Source organism: Purpureocillium lilacinum, assembly GCF_023168085.1.
Source record: "Purpureocillium lilacinum CBS 284.36 DNA, scaffold_6, whole genome shotgun sequence".
NCBI lineage: Eukaryota > Fungi > Ascomycota > Sordariomycetes > Hypocreales > Ophiocordycipitaceae > Purpureocillium > Purpureocillium lilacinum.
In genome coordinates, this window is record NW_027072116.1 from 2366294 (window position 1) to 2385112 (window position 18819).

The 18819-nt window shown below is 59.6% G+C and overlaps 5 protein-coding genes across 5 annotated transcripts; 3 read left to right on the forward strand and 2 right to left on the reverse strand.

The window, feature by feature from the left end:
- Positions 1-921: 921 nt before the first annotated feature.
- On the reverse strand, positions 922-2462 carry PLICBS_008620 (uncharacterized protein; the record flags this gene model as incomplete). Its single annotated transcript, XM_018323844.2, has 3 exons — positions 922-975; positions 1034-1341; positions 1397-2462. 3 exons carry the CDS (start codon positions 2460-2462, stop codon positions 922-924), a joined length of 1428 nt encoding a protein of 475 aa, XP_018177023.2.
- Positions 2463-4944: 2482 nt separating this feature from the next.
- On the forward strand, positions 4945-7365 carry PLICBS_008621 (methionine-synthesizing 5-methyltetrahydropteroyltriglutamate--homocysteine methyltransferase; the record flags this gene model as incomplete). Its single annotated transcript, XM_018323843.2, has 3 exons — positions 4945-5017; positions 5073-5230; positions 5296-7365. The coding sequence occupies 3 exons, from the start codon at positions 4945-4947 to the stop codon at positions 7363-7365; spliced, it is 2301 nt and encodes a 766-aa protein (XP_018177022.1).
- Positions 7366-8191: 826 nt separating this feature from the next.
- PLICBS_008622 (uncharacterized protein) lies at positions 8192-9832 on the forward strand (the record flags this gene model as incomplete). Its single annotated transcript, XM_018323842.2, has 1 exon — positions 8192-9832. One exon carries the CDS (start codon positions 8192-8194, stop codon positions 9830-9832), a length of 1641 nt encoding a protein of 546 aa, XP_018177021.1.
- Positions 9833-11761: 1929 nt separating this feature from the next.
- Positions 11762-13794, forward strand: PLICBS_008623 (threonine synthase; the record flags this gene model as incomplete). The annotated part of the gene is made up of 4 exons (XM_018323841.2): positions 11762-11854; positions 12062-12437; positions 12563-12768; positions 12823-13794. The coding sequence occupies 4 exons, from the start codon at positions 11762-11764 to the stop codon at positions 13792-13794; spliced, it is 1647 nt and encodes a 548-aa protein (XP_018177020.1).
- Positions 13795-15694: 1900 nt separating this feature from the next.
- PLICBS_008624 (uncharacterized protein) lies at positions 15695-16944 on the reverse strand (the record flags this gene model as incomplete). Its single annotated transcript, XM_018323840.1, has 4 exons — positions 15695-15921; positions 15983-16135; positions 16200-16604; positions 16650-16944. 4 exons carry the CDS (start codon positions 16942-16944, stop codon positions 15695-15697), a joined length of 1080 nt encoding a protein of 359 aa, XP_018177019.1.
- Between the last annotated feature and the right edge of the window lie 1875 nt (positions 16945-18819).

Below are 18819 nucleotides of genomic sequence, written 5' to 3' on the forward strand. Positions count from 1 at the left end.
GAGAATCGAATAGGAGACGGCTCATTGGAGTGACGAAAACATCACGTTCCTGCTCTCGAGCCGCATTGACCGGGGTCCACCCCGATGTTTCGGTGACAGTGGTCTGCTCCGTGCATCTCTGGTCGGATTTGCTTGTTCTGACGCTCGGAAAGCCAGTTTCCATCGGCGTTCTCTTTGTATCCTTGGCTGTGTAGGGATTCTGAGGCTTGACGATGGGAGCCTTAGTTCTGCATTTGTCCCTCAGAGCACCTCTCTCCAGGCATTGCTTAGCTGTAATGAACCCCTCCGATGGAATCTGCAATGCGTCCAGTTTTCGCGGTGGTCTCTGGCTGTTTCCCGAATCAGAGGTTGCTATGCCGCTGGCGGATTCTTCCTTTACGTGCAGGAGCTTGTCGAGGCCAGATTTGACAGCCCTCTCCAAGCGCTGCGGGATATGCCGGAAGTTGGTTCCGGCGGATGTCACAACGACACCTTTCTTCTCCGCGTCAGGTTCGTCGATTTTGCTTTGTGGGCCAAGGCCTCTTGGAGCAAGCTGTCGAGGTTGAATAACCAGGTCGCCGCAACTTGCGCGGGCGGTTGCTTTCCGGTGTTGAATCCATGCAGCAGGTGGTGTCCAAATGGCTCCGTCAAGGTCTCTGTCAGCAGCTGCCTTCTGAGCGACAACGCCAGCTGCGACATCATGTTCCTCTCGGACCTTCTCAGCAACGCACAGACTTTCTCCTTGTTGACTTTGAAGGCTACGGTCTGAGAACAGAGTACGACCTGGATCGCCACCACGGCGGTCTCCTCTTAAAGCATCCCCTACATTCAATTGCAGGTCGGTGGCGGAATTATTGCAAGGTGCCCGTCCCGTGGTGCGTAATACTTCTCCTGGTGTAGCCGTAGCGTCTGTCCGCGCCGCACAGCCCTCGCTTTTCAGACCTATTTCCTCAGAGGCAGCATCTTTGTGACTTGGGGGGCCGAAGGAGCCAGATCCTATCCGGGACAGTCTCGAAAATGAAGACTGAAGCTTGGATACGATAGAAGTACGCACCGGGGTTGGGGCCGATGTCGCCCCAAGGTCTTCCTTGAAGCGGCTCTGGGTGGCCAGACTGCTCTTCCGGGATGCGGCGTCAGTGAGCGTTTGGTCCATGGACCGAAGTTCAAAGTCTCGTCTCTGGAAGCTTGTCGTGTCGGAAGCGACGGCGGAGCCTCTGCTGTGTGCAGCGTGAGGAGAGCGTGGAAGATTCGTAAGGATGCCGTAATTGTTTTCAGCGTTCGACGTGTCGTCCTCCGCAGTTGCGTAGGAGCTCCGGCCCTCGGAATGACCGAGCTCGCGAGATATGGGAAATTCTCCTTGCCCTATTGTGTGCGCGTTAGTAGATTTGGCTGTCATGCAGGATTAGACGCAACTTACAATGGAACGGGGACAGCTCGAGGTTCTCGATATCCTGTGGACTGAGACTAAGACCGTTGGCCGTCGAGTCAGCGGGGCTTGGCTCGAAGCTCGGCATAACGGATGGGTAATTCGACGAGGGGTTGTTCTTGCTGCGTTCAGCAAGGTTGGTGCCTGAAGCCGACGCAGCAGAATTCGTAACTTTTGCGCTCAGAGGGCCTCGATCGGCGCCCTCAGCTAGAGTTGCTTCCTCTGTCGTGGCTCCAATTGCGTTGCCATCGGCCATTTGTCGCCAAGAGGCATCCACGCCGCCCTCATGGGGGTGAAGTGCCGTGGCAATGCTATTCTCCTGGCTCACAGACGGTGGTGTATCAAGAACACTATCGATTCCGCCGAAATCCTGGGAGGGTGAGTGCATGGCATCACCTTCAGGGGATACATCAGATTCGCCTTCACCGAGACGAAGCAGTGATGTATCTCTGGACCGCATTCCTTGCGCCATAAGCCAAATACCGAGAGTCGACTGATCATCCCAGGCGTGGGAGCCATGCCGAATATCGAAATCGTTGTCAGAACCAAGTACCCTTTCCAGACGAGGAGAATTGAGGCCTAGGCCAGCTACCGTTTGGCCATTCATGCTCTGCGCCGTCGAGGGCCGTGGTGGGGAGGGAGCAGTTGTCGCAGTCAAAGCCGGTTCTGGGCAGCGCTCTTCGTGGTTGACGGGGCTTGCCGCGGTCTTGCAGTCGTTCGAAACGAGCTGAGGGCAGCTGACCTGCCTTCGAGTCGTCTCCATAGGGCTTCCGTGGGCAGAGACAGAGGGCGTATGAAAGGCAGCGCCGGTCTCGACGGTAAACTCTATCGTGTCCCTTGGGCCACCACCGGGCTGGCCGGGGTCGATGAGCGGCGAGAGGTATCGAGTGCTCCAGTGAGACCTGCTGCTACCGCCGTCCATGCTGCCGCCAGCTTCGAGCTCGTCTTGGATCCTCTTCTGTCTGAAGCGTCTCAATTCTGCCCGCCGGGCCAGCTCCTCTTCGCTGTGACCAACGGCGGCACGGGACTGACGTTTAACCTCATTGTCCTGGGACATGTGACGGATAAGTTTGGTGCGAACCGCGTCAAGTGTATTTGTAGATCTTTTGGCTGACTGGCTTGCATCGTCTTGCTCGTCATCGCCATCGTCTTCAGGATCATCCCGGTCAGCCAGCTGGCACAGATCGACCGGTCCCTCCCCGGGGGATATCTGGGAACTTTGACGAGCCGCGTGAGTTGGAGGCTGAATGGTGACGAGCTCGTGAGCCGGGCTAGCGCTTGGGGGAGTGTCGATAAGGCCACGTTGGATCACGGCCTGGATAGAGGGGCCATTCTCGCCGTCTTCGTCGCCATCTCGCCTGTCTTTGCGGCGAGGGCCACAGCAGCAGAAGACCTGCATTTTGGTTCGCCTCCTGGGCTAGTGGCCCTCTCAGATGGTGCACTTGATAGCGGTGTTGCGGACAAGAGATGCGAAGACTTGGTGACAATTCGAGGTGGCCGGGCCGAACATTGTCGACGCTGAGTTGCCCTGGTGCCAACAGAGCGAGGTGAGGTGCTGAAACGGCTCACTGACCCGTGGTGCGCAGGCTGTTCGTGCACGGCATTTACATGTCAAGAGCAGCCGGGTGCAGCTGGGCACAGCTGGCAGCCACGAGGCAGGCACGCGGGACGCGTTGTCGGGCAGCCTCCACTGCACCTGCCTTCCGTGAACGGCTCTGAGCCGTAGCTTCTACATGGAAGCACCAGGCGAAGTTGGCATTGATCTGACCATTGGATAGGTGAGATGGCTCGCCCTCGGTTGCAATTACTGAGAGGATTCCAACTTCATGTCATCGTGGCATCAGTTTGTAGCTTAGGCACGATGCTGATGCACTGGCCGCTCTGTGTCTGATTCTGGCTGGCATCATCTCCGGCCTGGATCCATGGCATTGGATACCGAACGCCGTTAGTATATCGCCAGGCTCTATTGAGCGGGTTGTGGTACGATTAACCCTCACATTCAAGATCGCCCGCCTCATTGGGCTCCAGGGAGAAGCGGCGGCGGTATTCGACGGCGCACGTCTGTCCATCTCCGCCATGTGGTGAAGGCAGCAGCTGTCTCGCATCAACTCCGTACTGATGCTTGAGATCCTGCACCAACAGGAGCTCCTGATTGAAATAACCAACATGCGGCTCTGAATTGCCACGAACGGTTGATTCCATACTTGCATCGCCCACGTTACTAGAACCTTCTTCGGAGGTTGCCTTGAATATGTTGTTAGGGATCGAGCCGGTGCAACCGTGTCACATATTACGAGAGCTGGATGCGTCAGGTAAGACGCCAGATCCAGCTGCCACGCCACTGCTAGCTTGTTCCCTACTTTGGGCTGGAAGCTTCTTGAGCACTGCACAGTACAGCACTGTACAATCTGTCCGGACGACAGCAAGGCAAAATTCAACAAGCCTAAGCAGTGCTAGTACCCCGTTGCTCCAAAAGCTACCTGCCTGGGTACTGTAAAACCCAGGCAAGCTTTCGGATGGCGCCGTAGCTGAGCCTGCTGCGAGAGCCAACGTCTGCAGTCCAGCCAACTGCCGCGAGGAGAGGGGTCGTCGGGGATTCGGAGCCTTTTCCTACTCGCAGTCGCAACCCAACATCTCGACAGCGCCGAGACAACGGGCGCCGGTCCCCGAGATGGTGCTCATTTTGCTCAATGATCGGTGCCGGACTCACAATGGCGCCATGGACCCGAGTACGAGGCGCCGAGCGGACCCGACAGCCGCCCGGCCGCCTGGGCGAGCACGTTGCCGACTGGAGCGGCGACGATGGCGCAATCTGGCAGAGCCTGCGCGGGCGAGGCGTGTTAGTGCCAGCGATAGGCAGCGTCCTGTGCCTGGACGGGCGAGGAAAAAATTGGACTCGGAGGGGCAGGGTGCAGCGCGGGGTCCGCTTCGGATAACGATGGGAGACATGGGGACCAGACCAAAGCCACTCATGCTCCCAGTCAGTCGCCCGTCCGAGGGCCCCTCCGCGCCGCTGATTGGGCCGCCCCGTGCGTCCTGGGGCGTTGTGTCCAACCTAATGACTTACTTGCTGCACTGTGTGTGCTTCGGAGTTTCTCATGCTGGCTGCAGCAGGGCCAGCCCCCCGACCCGAGCTCTCTGGGTCTGGGAGAGTGGCGGGGCTCCTCTCTACCTGGCGGCGTGAGATGCCCCTCCTCACCCAGAGCAACCAAGGAACCCCTCCCCCGCTTTCGGCGAGCTGCCGTCTTTTCCCTCACATTTCACCGCTGGCCTCCCGCTCCCCTCCCTCTTCTTCCTTCTTTTTTTCTCTCTTCATACCCTCTCTCTTCCTCCCCTCCTCCCATCACGCTTCATCTCTGTACAGTCGCAGTCTTCCTTCACTGGTAGATCCGCTGTCAGCATCACTCGAGACTCTTCATCATCAGGTACGACGATTCCCGAAAAAGGCTCACTTTCAAGGCCCCTCTCAGCTGACAATCCTGTCCTGCAGAGTCTTCAACCCAATCAGTAAATTGAGAGCCTCCAAATCAGTCGTCAAGATGGTTCAGTCCGCAATTCTCGGTTTCCCCCGCATGGGAGTCAACCGTGACCTGAAGAAGGCCACGGAGGCTTGTAAGCTGCCCTTCAGAATATTCATTGCCTTGATCCTGTTTGCTGACCGCCACAGACTGGGGTGGCAAGCTGTCCCAGGCCGACCTCCTCGCCGAGGCCAAGCGCCTCCGTCTTGCCCACTGGAAGATCCAGAAGGATGCCGGTGTCGACGTCATCCCCAGCAACGACTTCGCCCTGTACGACCAGGTCCTCTGCCACATCCAGGACTTTGGTGTGAGTAACATCCTCGACATATCCCTCTTTAAACTGGTCAGATTGCTGACGTGTGCTTCTCAAAGGCCGTTCCCGAGCGGTACACCAAGGATGGTCTTGACACCATCGACCAGTACTTCGCCATGGGCCGTGGCCACCAGAAGGAGGGCGTCGACGTCCCCAGCTTGGAGATGGTCAAGTGGTTCGACTCCAACTACCACTACGTCAAGCCCACTCTCCAGGACAACCAGACCTTCAAGCTGGTCGACAGCCCCAAGGCCGTCGTTGAGTTCAAGGAGGCCAAGGAGGCCGGCATCCACACCCGCCCCGTCCTCGTCGGCCCCGTCAGCTTCCTCCACCTCGGCAAGGCCGACCGTGGCCAGTCGGTCAACCCCATTGACCTGCTTGACAAGCTCGTCCCCGTCTACGAGCAGCTCCTCACCCAGCTGAAGGAGGCTGGTGCCGACACCGTCCAGATTGACGAGCCCGTCCTCGTCTTCGACCTGCCCGCCAAGGCCAAGGCTGCTTTCAAGCCCACCTACGAGAAGTTCGCCGCCCTCGGTGACAAGATCCCCAAGATTGTCTTCACCACCTACTTCGGCGACATCGTCCACAACCTCGAGGCTCTCCCCAAGGACGTCTATGGTGTCCATGTCGACCTCGTCCGCAACCCCGAGCAGCTCGAGACCGTCCTCGGTGCTCTGGGCCCCAAGACCATCCTCTCTGCCGGTGTCGTTGACGGCCGCAACATCTGGAAGACCAACATGAAGCGCGCCATCGAGACCGTCGAGTCCGCTATCCAGAAGCTCGGCAAGGACCGCGTCATCGTGGCCACTTCCAGCTCCCTCCTTCACACCCCTCACACCCTGGCCAGCGAGAAGAAGCTGGACCCCGAGGTCGCTGACTGGTTCTCCTTCGCCTCCGAGAAGGCCGTCGAGATTGCCGTCATCGCCAAGGCTGTCACTGAGGGCCCCGCTGCCGTCCGTGAGCAGCTCGAGGCCAACGCCAAGTCCATGCAGGCTCGCGCCACCTCGACCCGCACCAACAACCCCCAGGTCAAGGACCGCCAGTCCAAGATCACCGAGCAGGACCACAAGCGCAAGTCGGAGTTCCCCGTCCGCATCGACGCCCAGGAGAAGAAGCTCAAGCTTCCCCTGTTCCCCACCACCACCATTGGTTCTTTCCCCCAGACCAAGGAGATTCGCGTCCAGCGCAACAAGTTCACCAAGGGTGAGATCACCGAGGCTGAGTACGACAAGTTCATCGAGAAGGAGATTCTCGACAACGTCAAGATCCAGGAGGAGCTTGGCCTGGACGTCTACGTCCACGGTGAGCCCGAGCGTAACGACATGGTCCAGTACTTCGGTGAGCGCCTGGACGGCTATGCCTTCACCACCCACGCCTGGGTTCAGAGCTACGGCTCTCGCTGCGTCCGCCCGCCCATTATTGTCGGCGACATCTCCCGCCCCGCTCCCATGACGGTCAAGGAGTCCAAGTACGCCGTCTCGGTGTCAAACAAGCCCATGAAGGGCATGCTGACGGGTCCCGTCACCTGCCTGCGGTGGTCTTTCCCCCGTGATGATGTTCACCAGTCCGTCCAGGCTCAGCAGCTCGCCCTCGCCCTGCGCGACGAGGTTGTTGACCTCGAGAAGGCTGGCGTTGACGTCATCCAGGTCGACGAGCCTGCTCTCCGTGAGGGTCTTCCCCTCCGCTCCGGCAAGGAGCGCGATGCCTACCTCGACTGGGCCGTCAAGGCCTTCAAGCTCTCCACCTCTGGTGTCGAGGATGCCACCCAGATCCACTCCCACTTCTGCTACTCCGAGTTCCAGGACTTCTTCCACGCCATCGCCGCCCTGGACGCTGACGTCCTGTCCATTGAGAACAGCAAGTCTGACGCCAAGCTTCTCCGCGTCTTCGTCGACTCTGCCTACCCCCGCCACATCGGCCCTGGTGTCTATGACATCCACTCTCCCCGTGTTCCCAGCGAGCAGGAGATCAAGGACCGCATTGAGGAGATGCTTCAGTACCTCAAGCCCGACCAGCTGTGGATCGACCCTGACTGCGGCCTGAAGACCCGCCAGTGGAAGGAGACCAAGGAGGCTCTGGTCAACATGGTCAACGCCGCCAAGTACTTCCGCACCAAGTACGCCAAATAAGCGACTCCGAGGTGCGGCGCGAAAGCCCGCATCCTGGGTTGATGGCGCGCGTGCGTGTGAGGGACTTTGTTCAACTAGATTGCCAGATTTGACGAGAGATCTTGTCTCGTTTTGCTTTAAGCCGGCTACGATTTCAACATCGGCGTTTATGGATGGGGTGACGACGAGATGTGTTTTTGATGCATCCCAAAAGTTTACAACTGAGGGCAAAATGGGAACAGGTATGGATGACGGTTTGGCGAGCATTCAACATTATGTGCATTTGCGCCCCTGCTTAGGGGCCTCAACTTTGGAAGTTCCCATCAATATGAAGGAATTTAACTCAGCCAAGTTGTCTTCAACAAGATGGCGTTAAGGGGAAGAAGGTGGTCCGATGGGGGACGTTGATACCCACAGACCACGCTGACGATACCATTTGCCGGTTGGAATCACGAAAAACGAAAGGATGTGCAAGTAGTAGACAGCATACAGCGTAATGATATACCCGATTCAACCTGGGCAACTACACTGAGCCTCGAGCCTCTGATTGAATGTGAATCGCAATTTTGCCAGTGGCGGCCGGGATGGAAGAATGGTACACGTGCGAAGAGTGCCCGAGCAACAATGCCACGGACTGGAGAAGTCCGTTTTGTTGGCAGGCTGGAGGCGAGGCGTCCTGGTTGTGTGGCCAATGCTTTTGGGCCTAATGGGAGTCACGTGGCTTCGCGTCGTGGAGTCGCTGCCGGCCCAAGACACTCATCGCGTCTCAGCCCTCCTTCGTTTCTGGAGGACCTGGAGCAGCCATTAGCAAGACAAGGACCTGACACTTCTTCATATTGCTCGCGATATGCCTCCGGCCATCATTGCCGATTCAGACGACGACTCCGATGGCGCACAAAGCCCTGCCTTGACCCCCGGAGGACCCATTGACGACGGGCTGCTCTTGCCGACGCGATCCTCTGATCGTGTAAGTCTTGCTACAAACTCAACGGACCCGGCGTTCTTCCAGGGCATCTACAACGAGCACAAAGCTGCTGCAGACCAGCAAGCTCTGAATTTCGGCGCGGATGGCGGCCTTGAGCCAGCCGACGCTGCGGGTCAAGAGGCGCCCCCGAGTCGGACCGGCGCTCGAGACGACCCTTGGGACATCCCAAGCAGCCCCGAAGCCAAAATCGCAAAGAAGGTCAAGCCATTGGCCGCCAAGCGAACCACGTCCGTAAAAGTCACCCGAGGCCTGCGCAAGAATCTGGAACGGCTCGGGTACGAGAGCGTTAGTGACGACAATCACGACGAGCCAGTCCAGGAGCGGCGGAAGAGGAGAAAAGTAGGGGGCACCAGGCGCTCTCAGAAAGACAGCAACGATGTGAGCTTAGTCGAGCTACCTCTAGATGGCGAACTGCAATCGGTGGCGTCACAGAGCAACAGCACAGAGGTTGCCGGCAACGGAGGCATGGGACCGCCAACCGACATAGCCTCAACACCTCTCCTCGTTGCTCCAAAACAACTCTCTGCAAGCCAGAAGCTCGAGTACCAGAGTATGGAGGCACCGTCCAGTAGCCCTCCTATGAGAGCGATGGAATTACGCAATCCTGCAGTAGGATCCAGCGGAACTGCGACAAACGTCAACACGCAGAGAAGCCACATGATGTCTTCTTACGACGCTGGCCTGACAGTGAGAACACCAGAACACGAGATGATCAGGGCCACCAGGCGAGCCAGCCCAACACCACGACAACGGCGAAACTCGTCCCCAGACGTGATTACGTCCATGCCTCCGCCAACGCAGACGCCAAAACCCAATGCCACGAGGGTGAAGCAAGTTGGCACAAGCACAGCTGAGGCGGCCAGGGAGTCCCACAGCGCAGGTGATGACGACGAGGTCTGGGTGGCATCCAAGGTGGAGGAAGACGAGGCTTCTGACTACGCCGCCCCGGAGAAGCAGGCAAAACCAAAGAGACAGCGAGGGCGTCCAAAGAAGGGTGGAGAAGACAAGTCGGATGTCACATCAACAGCAGCAGCCCAAGAATCTGCGGCCAAGCCCAAGCGGAAACGCGGGAGACCGAAGAAATCAGAGACCGTTGCCAAGGACGACCAGGGCTCGTCCGTCACTCATGATACATCACACAGGCAGGCGGCCACCGATGAGAAGCTCGGTCACGTCGCGGAGGGGTATCACACAGCCGAGGGTGACGTGGACAAGGAGCCGAGCCTGCCAACTTCTACCACGAAACCGCCGCAAAAGTCGCCCGGCAAGGCAGAGATACCAGGCGGGCTGGAAGAGACCCCTGCAGATCCCGTGGAAGCTTGCGTGCCAGAAAGTGCAGGACAGCAGACACCTGTACGAGAGGAGAGGAAACTGCAGAAGAATGGAGATCTCCAAAACAGACAGAGCGCCTCGAAGCTGGACAGTGCTGGGAAGCCGGTCTACCGTGTCGGGCTGAGTAAACGACTGAGAATAGCGCCGCTTCTGAAGTCACTGCGCAAGTGAGGAGAGGCTGTGCTTTGGGGAGGGAAGCATGATGCGGGTTTGAGCAGCTGTGCGGAACGAGCGCTGTGAACTGGGACTGGCCAGGTTTCACACGAGCAGCAGCGGAGAGTCGAATTGCATCGTCACGTCACGATGGCAGCAGCCAGCGAGGCATGCAGGCATTGAAGACGGCAGCCGTGTAATACATGTCAGCGCGCGAGATAGCCAGATTAGAAGCTTGGCCAGACGACAAATATGGATGTTATAGGTACCTTTGATCAAAGTCAAAAGGGCACAGAAAGCCAACAGTGGCAGGCCAACGCGAGAGGCTGCGGAGCCAACCAGGCGTTGAGGGGACGACGCGCCATGACGATCGGTCTGCATAGCGGGTTGCATGCGCGGAGCCGTGGCACCTCTGCAGCGCTGGCGGTAGCTCGCGGAGCATGCGACCTGCTGCATAACTACCTTACCTCTGTGTGCCTGCAGGCGGCACGGCGAGAGGAGCCACGAGGCAGAATGATCGGCGAGCAGAGCGGACGAATGGCTGGCCCGTCCGGTCAGTGTCGCGTTGATGGCGAGGCGGGGCGACGTGAGGCGAGGCGAGGAGGACGGACGGCATGCCTGGCCCCGGCAAGGTTCGCGGCAAAGGCATATCAGATAGTTTATGAGACGGGGGACGATGTAAGGTAAGATCATATGCAGCAGCAGCAGCAGCAGCAACACAAGCGTCGTGTCCACACGGTACCGTGGCGGGTAGGGCTTGGAGAGCGCCGTCGGTGCGTCTGATGGTCTCCGTTCCCATGGGTCATGGACTCATGGCCGGTTCGGTCGACGGAGGCCGACCGGGGGACGCATATGACGGAGCGCTAATAAGGCGGCGGGGCTTGAACAACAAACGGCGGACGGACGGTGGGCTGGCTGGCTGGCTGGCTGGCTGGCTGGCGGTTGCGTCGATGGATGGGAGCGGGGGGAAGAGAGGGCTGGACGGCGTCGACGTCGACACGGAATGGTGGTATGCAGCTATTAGGTGGTCGATTGCTGGGCGACGGAAGAGCGAGGTTGGGCGATGCTAGAGCCGATTCGAGTGACAACCATAGCATGATGTTGCTCGCCTCAAATTACACTGAAAAGTGCAGCAGTGCTGCTGTCGGGTGCCTGTAGCGCACCCATTGCTCCAGCGGCTGGCACAATCGCCCAGGGACCCGGACGCCCTCCCCTTTCAGGCACGCCAGCTCGACCCGACGAATCGAGTCCAATGGACTGATGGAAATTCCTCGCAGCGTGGCTGGAGGTGTGGCCAGAACCCACCCCGCACTAGGCGCAATCGGGGACGAGAGGGGGGGCGCGCGCGCCGAACCAGGAGGCCCTGAAAGTTGGCTGAGGCGACTGGCTGCCCTGACTCTTTTTGCGCTCCGACTTAGGTGCGCACCCGCTGGCTGCACTCCAGCCAGCGGCGACGTGGGCGTCCGTCCCAGTGGTCCGGTGCCCCCAGCCCAGTGCCTGACGCGCGGGCCCCGGCGCCTCACCTCACCGCGAGGGGGCCGCCAAAACCTCCCACCTGCTACCGACTTTTTGTCCCCTCTCCGCCGTTGCGTCTGTCGACATCTTCCCTCCCCCTCCCCCAATTCGACACCCCGTCATCACCCATTGCATCGGGAGGTCGCTGCATTGGCCTTCGTCCCTGCAACGTTGAGAAGTAGCGTTTTTGCGCGCGACATTCTCCCCCTCCCCCCCGAGTCACCGCTCGCTTTTTCTTTCTTTCGGCGTCAGTTACTACCTACCGTCTTATTCACTCGGCCCCGTTGACGCAACGAGACAAAACCCCTCCTCCTCCGGCCACCGCAACACCGCAGCCCGCAAATTCGTGCTGCAACCCGCGCCGCTGCCGCCGCCCGCCCGCCCCCTTCTCACCGAAACTTCCCCGACGACGCTGTCTCGACTGCAAACGCCATGGCGCAAAACGGCAACGTCGAGAACGGGTCGTCCGCCCAGACTCACACCCAGTCGCAGCGGTACCTGAGCACCCGCGGCGAAGACTACGGCGTAGGTCCCAGAATGCCCTCCTCATGCTGCTGCTGCTCCTCCTCCTCTTCCGCCCCGCCGGCCGTCGTCGCCCGTGCTCGCTGCCCCTCCATGCCCTTCCCCTCTCGCCGCTGAAACGATCAATGCGCTGCGACGGCAATCACTCGTCGCCAATGGCGCCGCAGCTTCAATGTTGTTTCAAGACCCAGTCTGCTGACAGCAGCACAGTTGTCCTTCGAGGAGGTCGTCCTCAAGGGCCTCGCCACCGACGGCGGCCTGTACATCCCCGAAGCGATCCCCGACGCCTCTTCCTCCTGGCAGAGCTGGAAGGACCTCAGCTACCCCGAGCTCGCCCTTGAGATCCTCTCACTCTACATCTCCCCCTCCGAGATCCCCCGCGCCGACCTCAAGGACGTAGTCGACCGGAGTTACTCTACTTTCCGGAGTAAGGACACAACGCCCCTCGTCCATCTCCAGGACAAGCAGTACCTGCTGGAGCTCTTCCACGGGCCGACCTTTGCCTTCAAGGATGTAGCCCTGCAGTTCCTCGGCAACCTGTTCGAGTACTTTTTGGTCAGGAAAAACAAGGGCAAGACGGGAAAAGGTGCGTTCGTCTCTCTGCTCCCCCGCCTGCACGCAACCCCAGATGCGCGCGAGCGGCACTTGAGCCGACCGACCCAACACTTCCGCTATGCGCAGTCTCCGGCATGTGAGCTAACATCGCATCAGACCGACATCACCTGACCGTCGTCGGCGCCACCAGCGGCGACACCGGCTCTGCGGCCATCTACGGTCTAAGAGGCAAGCAAGATGTCTCCGTCTTCATCATGTTCCCCAAGGGCCGTGTCAGCCCCATCCAGGAGCTTCAGATGACGACGGTGCCTGACAAGAACGTCCACAACCTTGCCATCTCGGGTACATTCGACGACTGCCAGGTACAAACGACCGAGAGACCTCGAACGAGAGACAACCTGCTGACGCTACAATAGGATATTCTCAAATCCATCCTGGCCGATGGCGATGCCAACAAGTCGTTGAACCTCGGTGCCGTCAACTCGATCAACTGGGCGCGCATCCTCGCCCAGATCGTCTACTACTTCCACTCCTACTTTTCCCTGGTCAAGTCGCAGTCCGATTTCAAGCTCGGCGACAAGGTCCGCTTCGTCGTGCCTTCAGGAAACTTTGGCGACATCCTGGCGGGCTACTTCGCGATGCGCATGGGCCTTCCTGTCGACAAGCTTGTCATCGCCACCAACGAGAACGACATCCTGGATCGGTTCTGGAAGTCGGGCAAGTACGAGAAGAAGAAGGCCCAAGGGCCCGAGGCCAGCGGTGGCCTGGTTGTCGACGGCGTCTTGGCACACGAAGACGGCGTCAAGGAGACGCTCAGCCCAGCCATGGACATTCTCGTGTCGAGCAACTTCGAGCGCCTACTGTGGTTCCTCGCATACGAATTCGCGGCGTCGGCGGGTATGGACGACTTGTGGAACAAGAAGCAGGCCGGCCAAGAGGTCAGCAAGTGGCTCAAGGAGCTCAAGACCACGGGTTCCTTTGGCCCCGTGTACCAGGACGTCCTCAAGTACGCCAAGCGCGACTTCGAGAGCGAGCGCGTGGACGACACACAGACCATCGAGACCATCCAGAACCTCTACCGCGAGGTGAGCTACGTGCTCGACCCCCACACTGCCGTGGGCGTCGCCGCGACTCTGCGGTCCGTGGACCGCGCCGGCCCCGGCGTCCACCACATCTCGCTGTCTACCGCCCATCCGGCGAAGTTCTCGGGTGCCGTGGACATGGCTCTGCGGGAAGAGGAGGGCTTTGACTTTGAGAAGCAGGTGCTCCCTACTGAGTTCATCGGCCTGGACAAGAAGAAGAAGCGCGTCAGCGACGTGGAGAACGACTGGCAAAAGGTTCGCGACCTGGTCAAGGCACAGGTCGAGCAGGAGCTGTCGGAGGCATAGACGGGCAACGCCAAAAGACTTTGGACACATTCACAACCTTTCCGCGGACTGGTCGACATGGACTCGGAGCCGCCATGGCAACCGAACCTTGGAGACACCTGTCGTCAGCGAAGCCATCCGTAGATCCAGTTCCATGTTGGTTTATCTCGGCTCTATGGCTCTTTGCACGGAGCGAGAAGACCTCTCGCTCTAATCTTCATTACCTTTTCTGTTCCCCTCTCCCTTTCTTCTCTGTCAATTTAGCATTCATCTCGCCTATGGCCTTTGCGCGCCCTTGCGCTGTTTTCGGAGGGGAAGACGGGCGGCTTGGTTGTATTTCGGCTCTGGTCTTTCCTCCGGGGGAAAAGCATTCTTAGAGGAAGGCGGGCGGGTTTTGGACATGGACCGTGGTTGTGGTGTTGATCCGAATGCTGTCACTGAGTGTCACCGCCCGCCGAGGATGGTTTACTGCCCCTATGGTTTTCTCTTTCTTTATATGAGGATTTTGGTTGTTTACACGTTCTTGCTACTCTTGGCGGGCAGCAGTGTCGCAAGATCACAGGCGGCATGCAGCGTCGCCGACGGGAACAGAGAGAAAGAGAGAGAAAGAGAGACCAAGTACGTACGTACGCAGGTACTGTATGTAGGCCGCGATAAAAGTAAACAAGCAAACAAGCAAACAAAAGCGCTACGGGTTTTCGTGCATGATGGGCCCCTCTGTTGATCCTGTACTCCGTACAATATAGCACGATGCAGACATAGCAGCATACTTACCCACGTTGTACATTCCAGGGCCCAACCTACGTACCCCGTACAGTATCAATTACTCGTCCAAACTCTTCAAGCCGGCGAAATGGAGACAACCCAGACACGACCAGGCCATGCACCACTTCCTCAAGCCATGGATGTCAACGGGCACGTTGGGCAGCCCACCTTTTGTGGCGCCGCTACCGGCCGATGTCGGGGAGAAGGAGGGAGGACCCCTGTTATTTTTTTCGCAGGTGGTCTCCATGGCGGGGCGCGCTGCAGCGGCGGAGGGGCTGCTGGAGCATGGTCGCCGAGGGCCGAACGACGACACCAACAACGACAACACCGCAACAGTAACGACAACGACTACGAAGTAGGGCAAGCTATGATGCACGCGTGCCGGCCCCTGATGATAGTTACTTGCCCGAGTGGGAAATGGCCCAAGATTTGATATGACTTTGCTTCGTCCTTGGGTCTACTACCTTAGTATCGGCTAGGTCGCGGCGCTATACCTCCTACGTAAAGCCTCCGCGTGTAAACCGCCGAGTAGCAGGTGGTAGACGCTGCTCGGGGCCCATGGTGAGCACGAAGACGTCGATTTCTGTAGGCGATGCAACGTGCAGGAGTCTGTGAAACTATCCATAGTGCGTCAACGAGTGTTGTAAGGCTCAATGCCTTTGGGCCACGCGCCACGCAGCCACTCATCGAGGGTACGAATACACGGCTGCGCGTCACGTCGCAGTCAACGAGACGTCCTAGGTGAGCGGCAGCCTGGGAACTAGATACGCAATTCAATTCGCTACATAACACGGCCCAGCTCGCGGAATGATGACCAGTGACCGTCATTCCACCACAATGGGACGCACGTTGTCGTTTCTCTCGTCGGATGCCACGGTGTCCGACGTCATATCGTCTTTCTGTCTGCTGCGCGGCGGCTCTCCTCAAGCATCCCTATCCCTGCCGAGGGCGAGATTGAACGGCGGAAAGCAAAATCATACTCTGAGGACCTCAACGCCCAACTCGTCGTGATGCATACCGCCTATGCCTCCCAGGCCGTTTCTCGAAAAATGGGAAGCCAGAGTGAAAAACAACATAATCGAATCAGAGATGGCCTTTCCCTGCACCTTGGCAGCTTCCAGTTCTTGCATCGGCCGCGGTATCGGTTTCCTCGGTGTCAAATGGCACCCTTGGGCTTGTTGTCCTCCTTGATGCGCTTCTTAATGAACTCAAAGGACGAGAAGAAGATGGCATTGACGACGCAGGACCGGCTCATGGACACGCCCAGTCCGCGGTACATGTGGCGCTTGAAGAACTCGATCTTGGGCGCCGGGTCGACCTTCTCGCCACGTGAGTGGAGGAGCGAGTTGCGCTGGTAGATGCTCTTGGCAGAATCGATGGGATCTACAGGATCAGTTAGCTGCGGTGCGCCCAGGCCCTGCAGAAGGCGCGTGCAGCGACTCACAAATCATGGCCCACGACACGAGCCCGCACATGCCGCCGGCTGCAACTACAGCCAACTTATTGCTGTTTGGGCTGTCGCCGGCGAATGTCGTTCCCAATTGCTTGCCGCTCTCGTACACCATAAAGTAGATTGACGTGCCCAGGGTATCGCGCACTGCAGGACGCGGTTAGCGACGACAAACACGTGGTCTGGCGGGAGAGGACGGTTCGGGACGCACAGAGATGAAGCCGGAAGCCCGTGTAGAGGCCCAAGACGCCGCGGTGCTTGATGATGTTGGCCATGGTTCGCAGCGTCCCCTTGTTCTGGTAGCTTGAAGCTACCGCACGGCTCTTTTGGCAGCCGCCGGCGCGCTCCGCCAGTAGCACAGAGACCTGCGCCGAGAGCTTGGTCAATTCGAAGGGGCAGGCGAGAAAGGTGATAGCGGATCCCGCCGTGGCGCCAGCCGCACCGAAGCAAGCAATCGACCAGAGGTTGGGGTATGTGCCGGGGCGGTTCACGTGTTGAATGATGTCGTAACCGAAGTTTTGCTTGACCCAGCCGGAGTAGGCGTATTTGGCTCGTTGGTAGATGGAGAAGGAGACTGTGCGGACGAGGGTGATGCTGGCCATGGGAGCCGTGACGCCTGGACGCCTCGGCGGTTAGTATGTACACTCGAGGTGCGCTACACCTGGCGACCGGGTGGCAGCGACGCCGCCCAGCTGCCAGGTGAATGGCAGGCCAGGGGAAGGGGACGGGAGAGGCTTGCCTCGAAAGAAGCCCGCGAGATGCTCGGTGCGGTACGTGCGCTTGACGCAGTCGAGGAAGCCGCGATATTGGTAGGTTTGCATGCGCGTCTTGACGCTGTCGAGCGGAAAGGCGGCGAGCGTGGAGAAGACGCTCGACGTGCTGGCGGCTATCTCCGTGCGATAACGCCAGACGAGCGAGTTGGCTCTGTCTCTTCTTCCTCCGGTCTGGGAAGGCATGGCTGCTGACGCGGGGAGGCGGTCTGGAACATCTTGGTGACCACGCGTGGCCTCAGCAGTCATGCTTTGGGGGACGGGGACGGTCGCAGCTCGTCCCCGAGGAGGGAATGGTGCGGCTTGGGCCGACGGGCGAGGACGGCCACGGCGCGTTCAGACTGCGGCCCCGACGAGGCGAGACCAGAGTCTGGGGCGCGGACGCAGCACGACCAGTCGCCAGCGGCCACGGTTTCTCGTCAGATGGGCTCTCGTCGGCGGGAGCTCGTCGTGCCCGTGCTATGAAGGGGGTATGTTGTGTTTGGGCCTGCTCTCACGCGAGGGCGGAGCAGACAGACGACACCGGCGGCGGGCGGTCGGAGCGGGGGGGTCGGGAGCTTGATGGGGCGCCTGCGTGAGTCGAGGCGGGCTGCTCCGAGGATGGTGTTCGAGACGCCGGCCGGCGATGAGTCGAGTCGGAGGAGATGGCGATGGCAGCGGAGGATGGGTGGCGGCCGGAGGAGATGGAAAGAGGAAAGCGAGTGTGCGGAGTCGTGGAAGAGGAAGAGAGGCACAAGATGCACGAGGGCGAGAGAGGTGGAGCTGTGATGGATGGATGGGCAATTGAGGGGCCGCCCAATGCCGCCTGCAAGTGAGCCAGAGCCGGCGACTGGGAGTGCAGCGGGTGCAGAGGTTAGGTTCGACCTAGCAGCTGTGAGGTGGTGGTGGTGGTGGTGACTCGAGGTAGCCGAGCTCTCGGGCAGTGGAGGCAGTGAGTGCCGCGGGACGGTTTGTCGGCGGACGGATGGTGTCGGGTGGGCCGCTGCCGCCGCCGCCGCCGCCGTCTCTAGCGGTTCGACCAGTGATCAATGATGCGGCAGGTGCACGCTGGTGCGCGTTGGTGCATCCCTGTTGGTGCACCGCTGGCCGCAGTGCCGCATGCCTGTGAGGCACTGAGACGAGCTCCCCGCCCCAAGGGCAGCCGCCTCCAGCTCCACTTTACTGGCGCATCGACCCCGCCGCCAATCGCCAGCGTGCCGTTGGCCGCTCACTCCTCAACTTCACCTCGCCCCTCCGTCGCCGGTACGTGGCTGGCTCCCCATACTCGAACGAACCGCAAGCTCCTTGAGTTCAATCTTCCATTCCATCCCTTCAGATGCCGGCCTGAGAGGGGCGGGCGCACAGGCCACGCCGCCGCATGAGGTCGCTCAGTCCAAGGCCCCCCTCTGATACCACCAGCCGCCAGCAACCGTCTATCGCCAGAAAGACCCCTCTTTCCTCGATCCCCTGCACCCCAGCATCGCCGGGCCACGTTCCCCCGCGGCGACTGCTGGTCAGGAACGCTGACCCCCTGTACAACCAAAGTCGCACCCAAACCTCGCTGCCAACAGCGCCTGCCCGTCGGGCGTTGGGCGATACCTGGACTCTACCCCATCAATAGTCTCGTGCTTCGCCGTCACATGTCGCATTTCCATCCATGACAACCGCCACTGCATCCAATGTGTGTATGCATGCTCCGGGAGGGGGCGGCCATGCAAGCAACACCTTGCCCTGCCATATTCGCGAGCGCAGCTGGGCTGCGCCAAGCCATAACTTGCATACATGCACCCGGACGACACCTCCCCGCAGTGAGGCCGCCCGCGACATGCTGGTGAAACGGGCCATTGCCATATTATCAGGTAGTAGCTGTGCGACGATACGGTCCATGGCCACGGGAGCAAGGCGCGGAGCATTGCCCCATGTGCGAGGCCGTGCAACCTGCAGCATCCACGGCCGGGAACCACAAGCTGCTGTGAACCGAGTAGAAGCCCCAGAATGCGTGGCATTCCCATCTAAAGTGACACGCTACTTGATAATGCGATGCAGATAGACATCAGCCCATCGTCTAGAGACGCCCGGTCC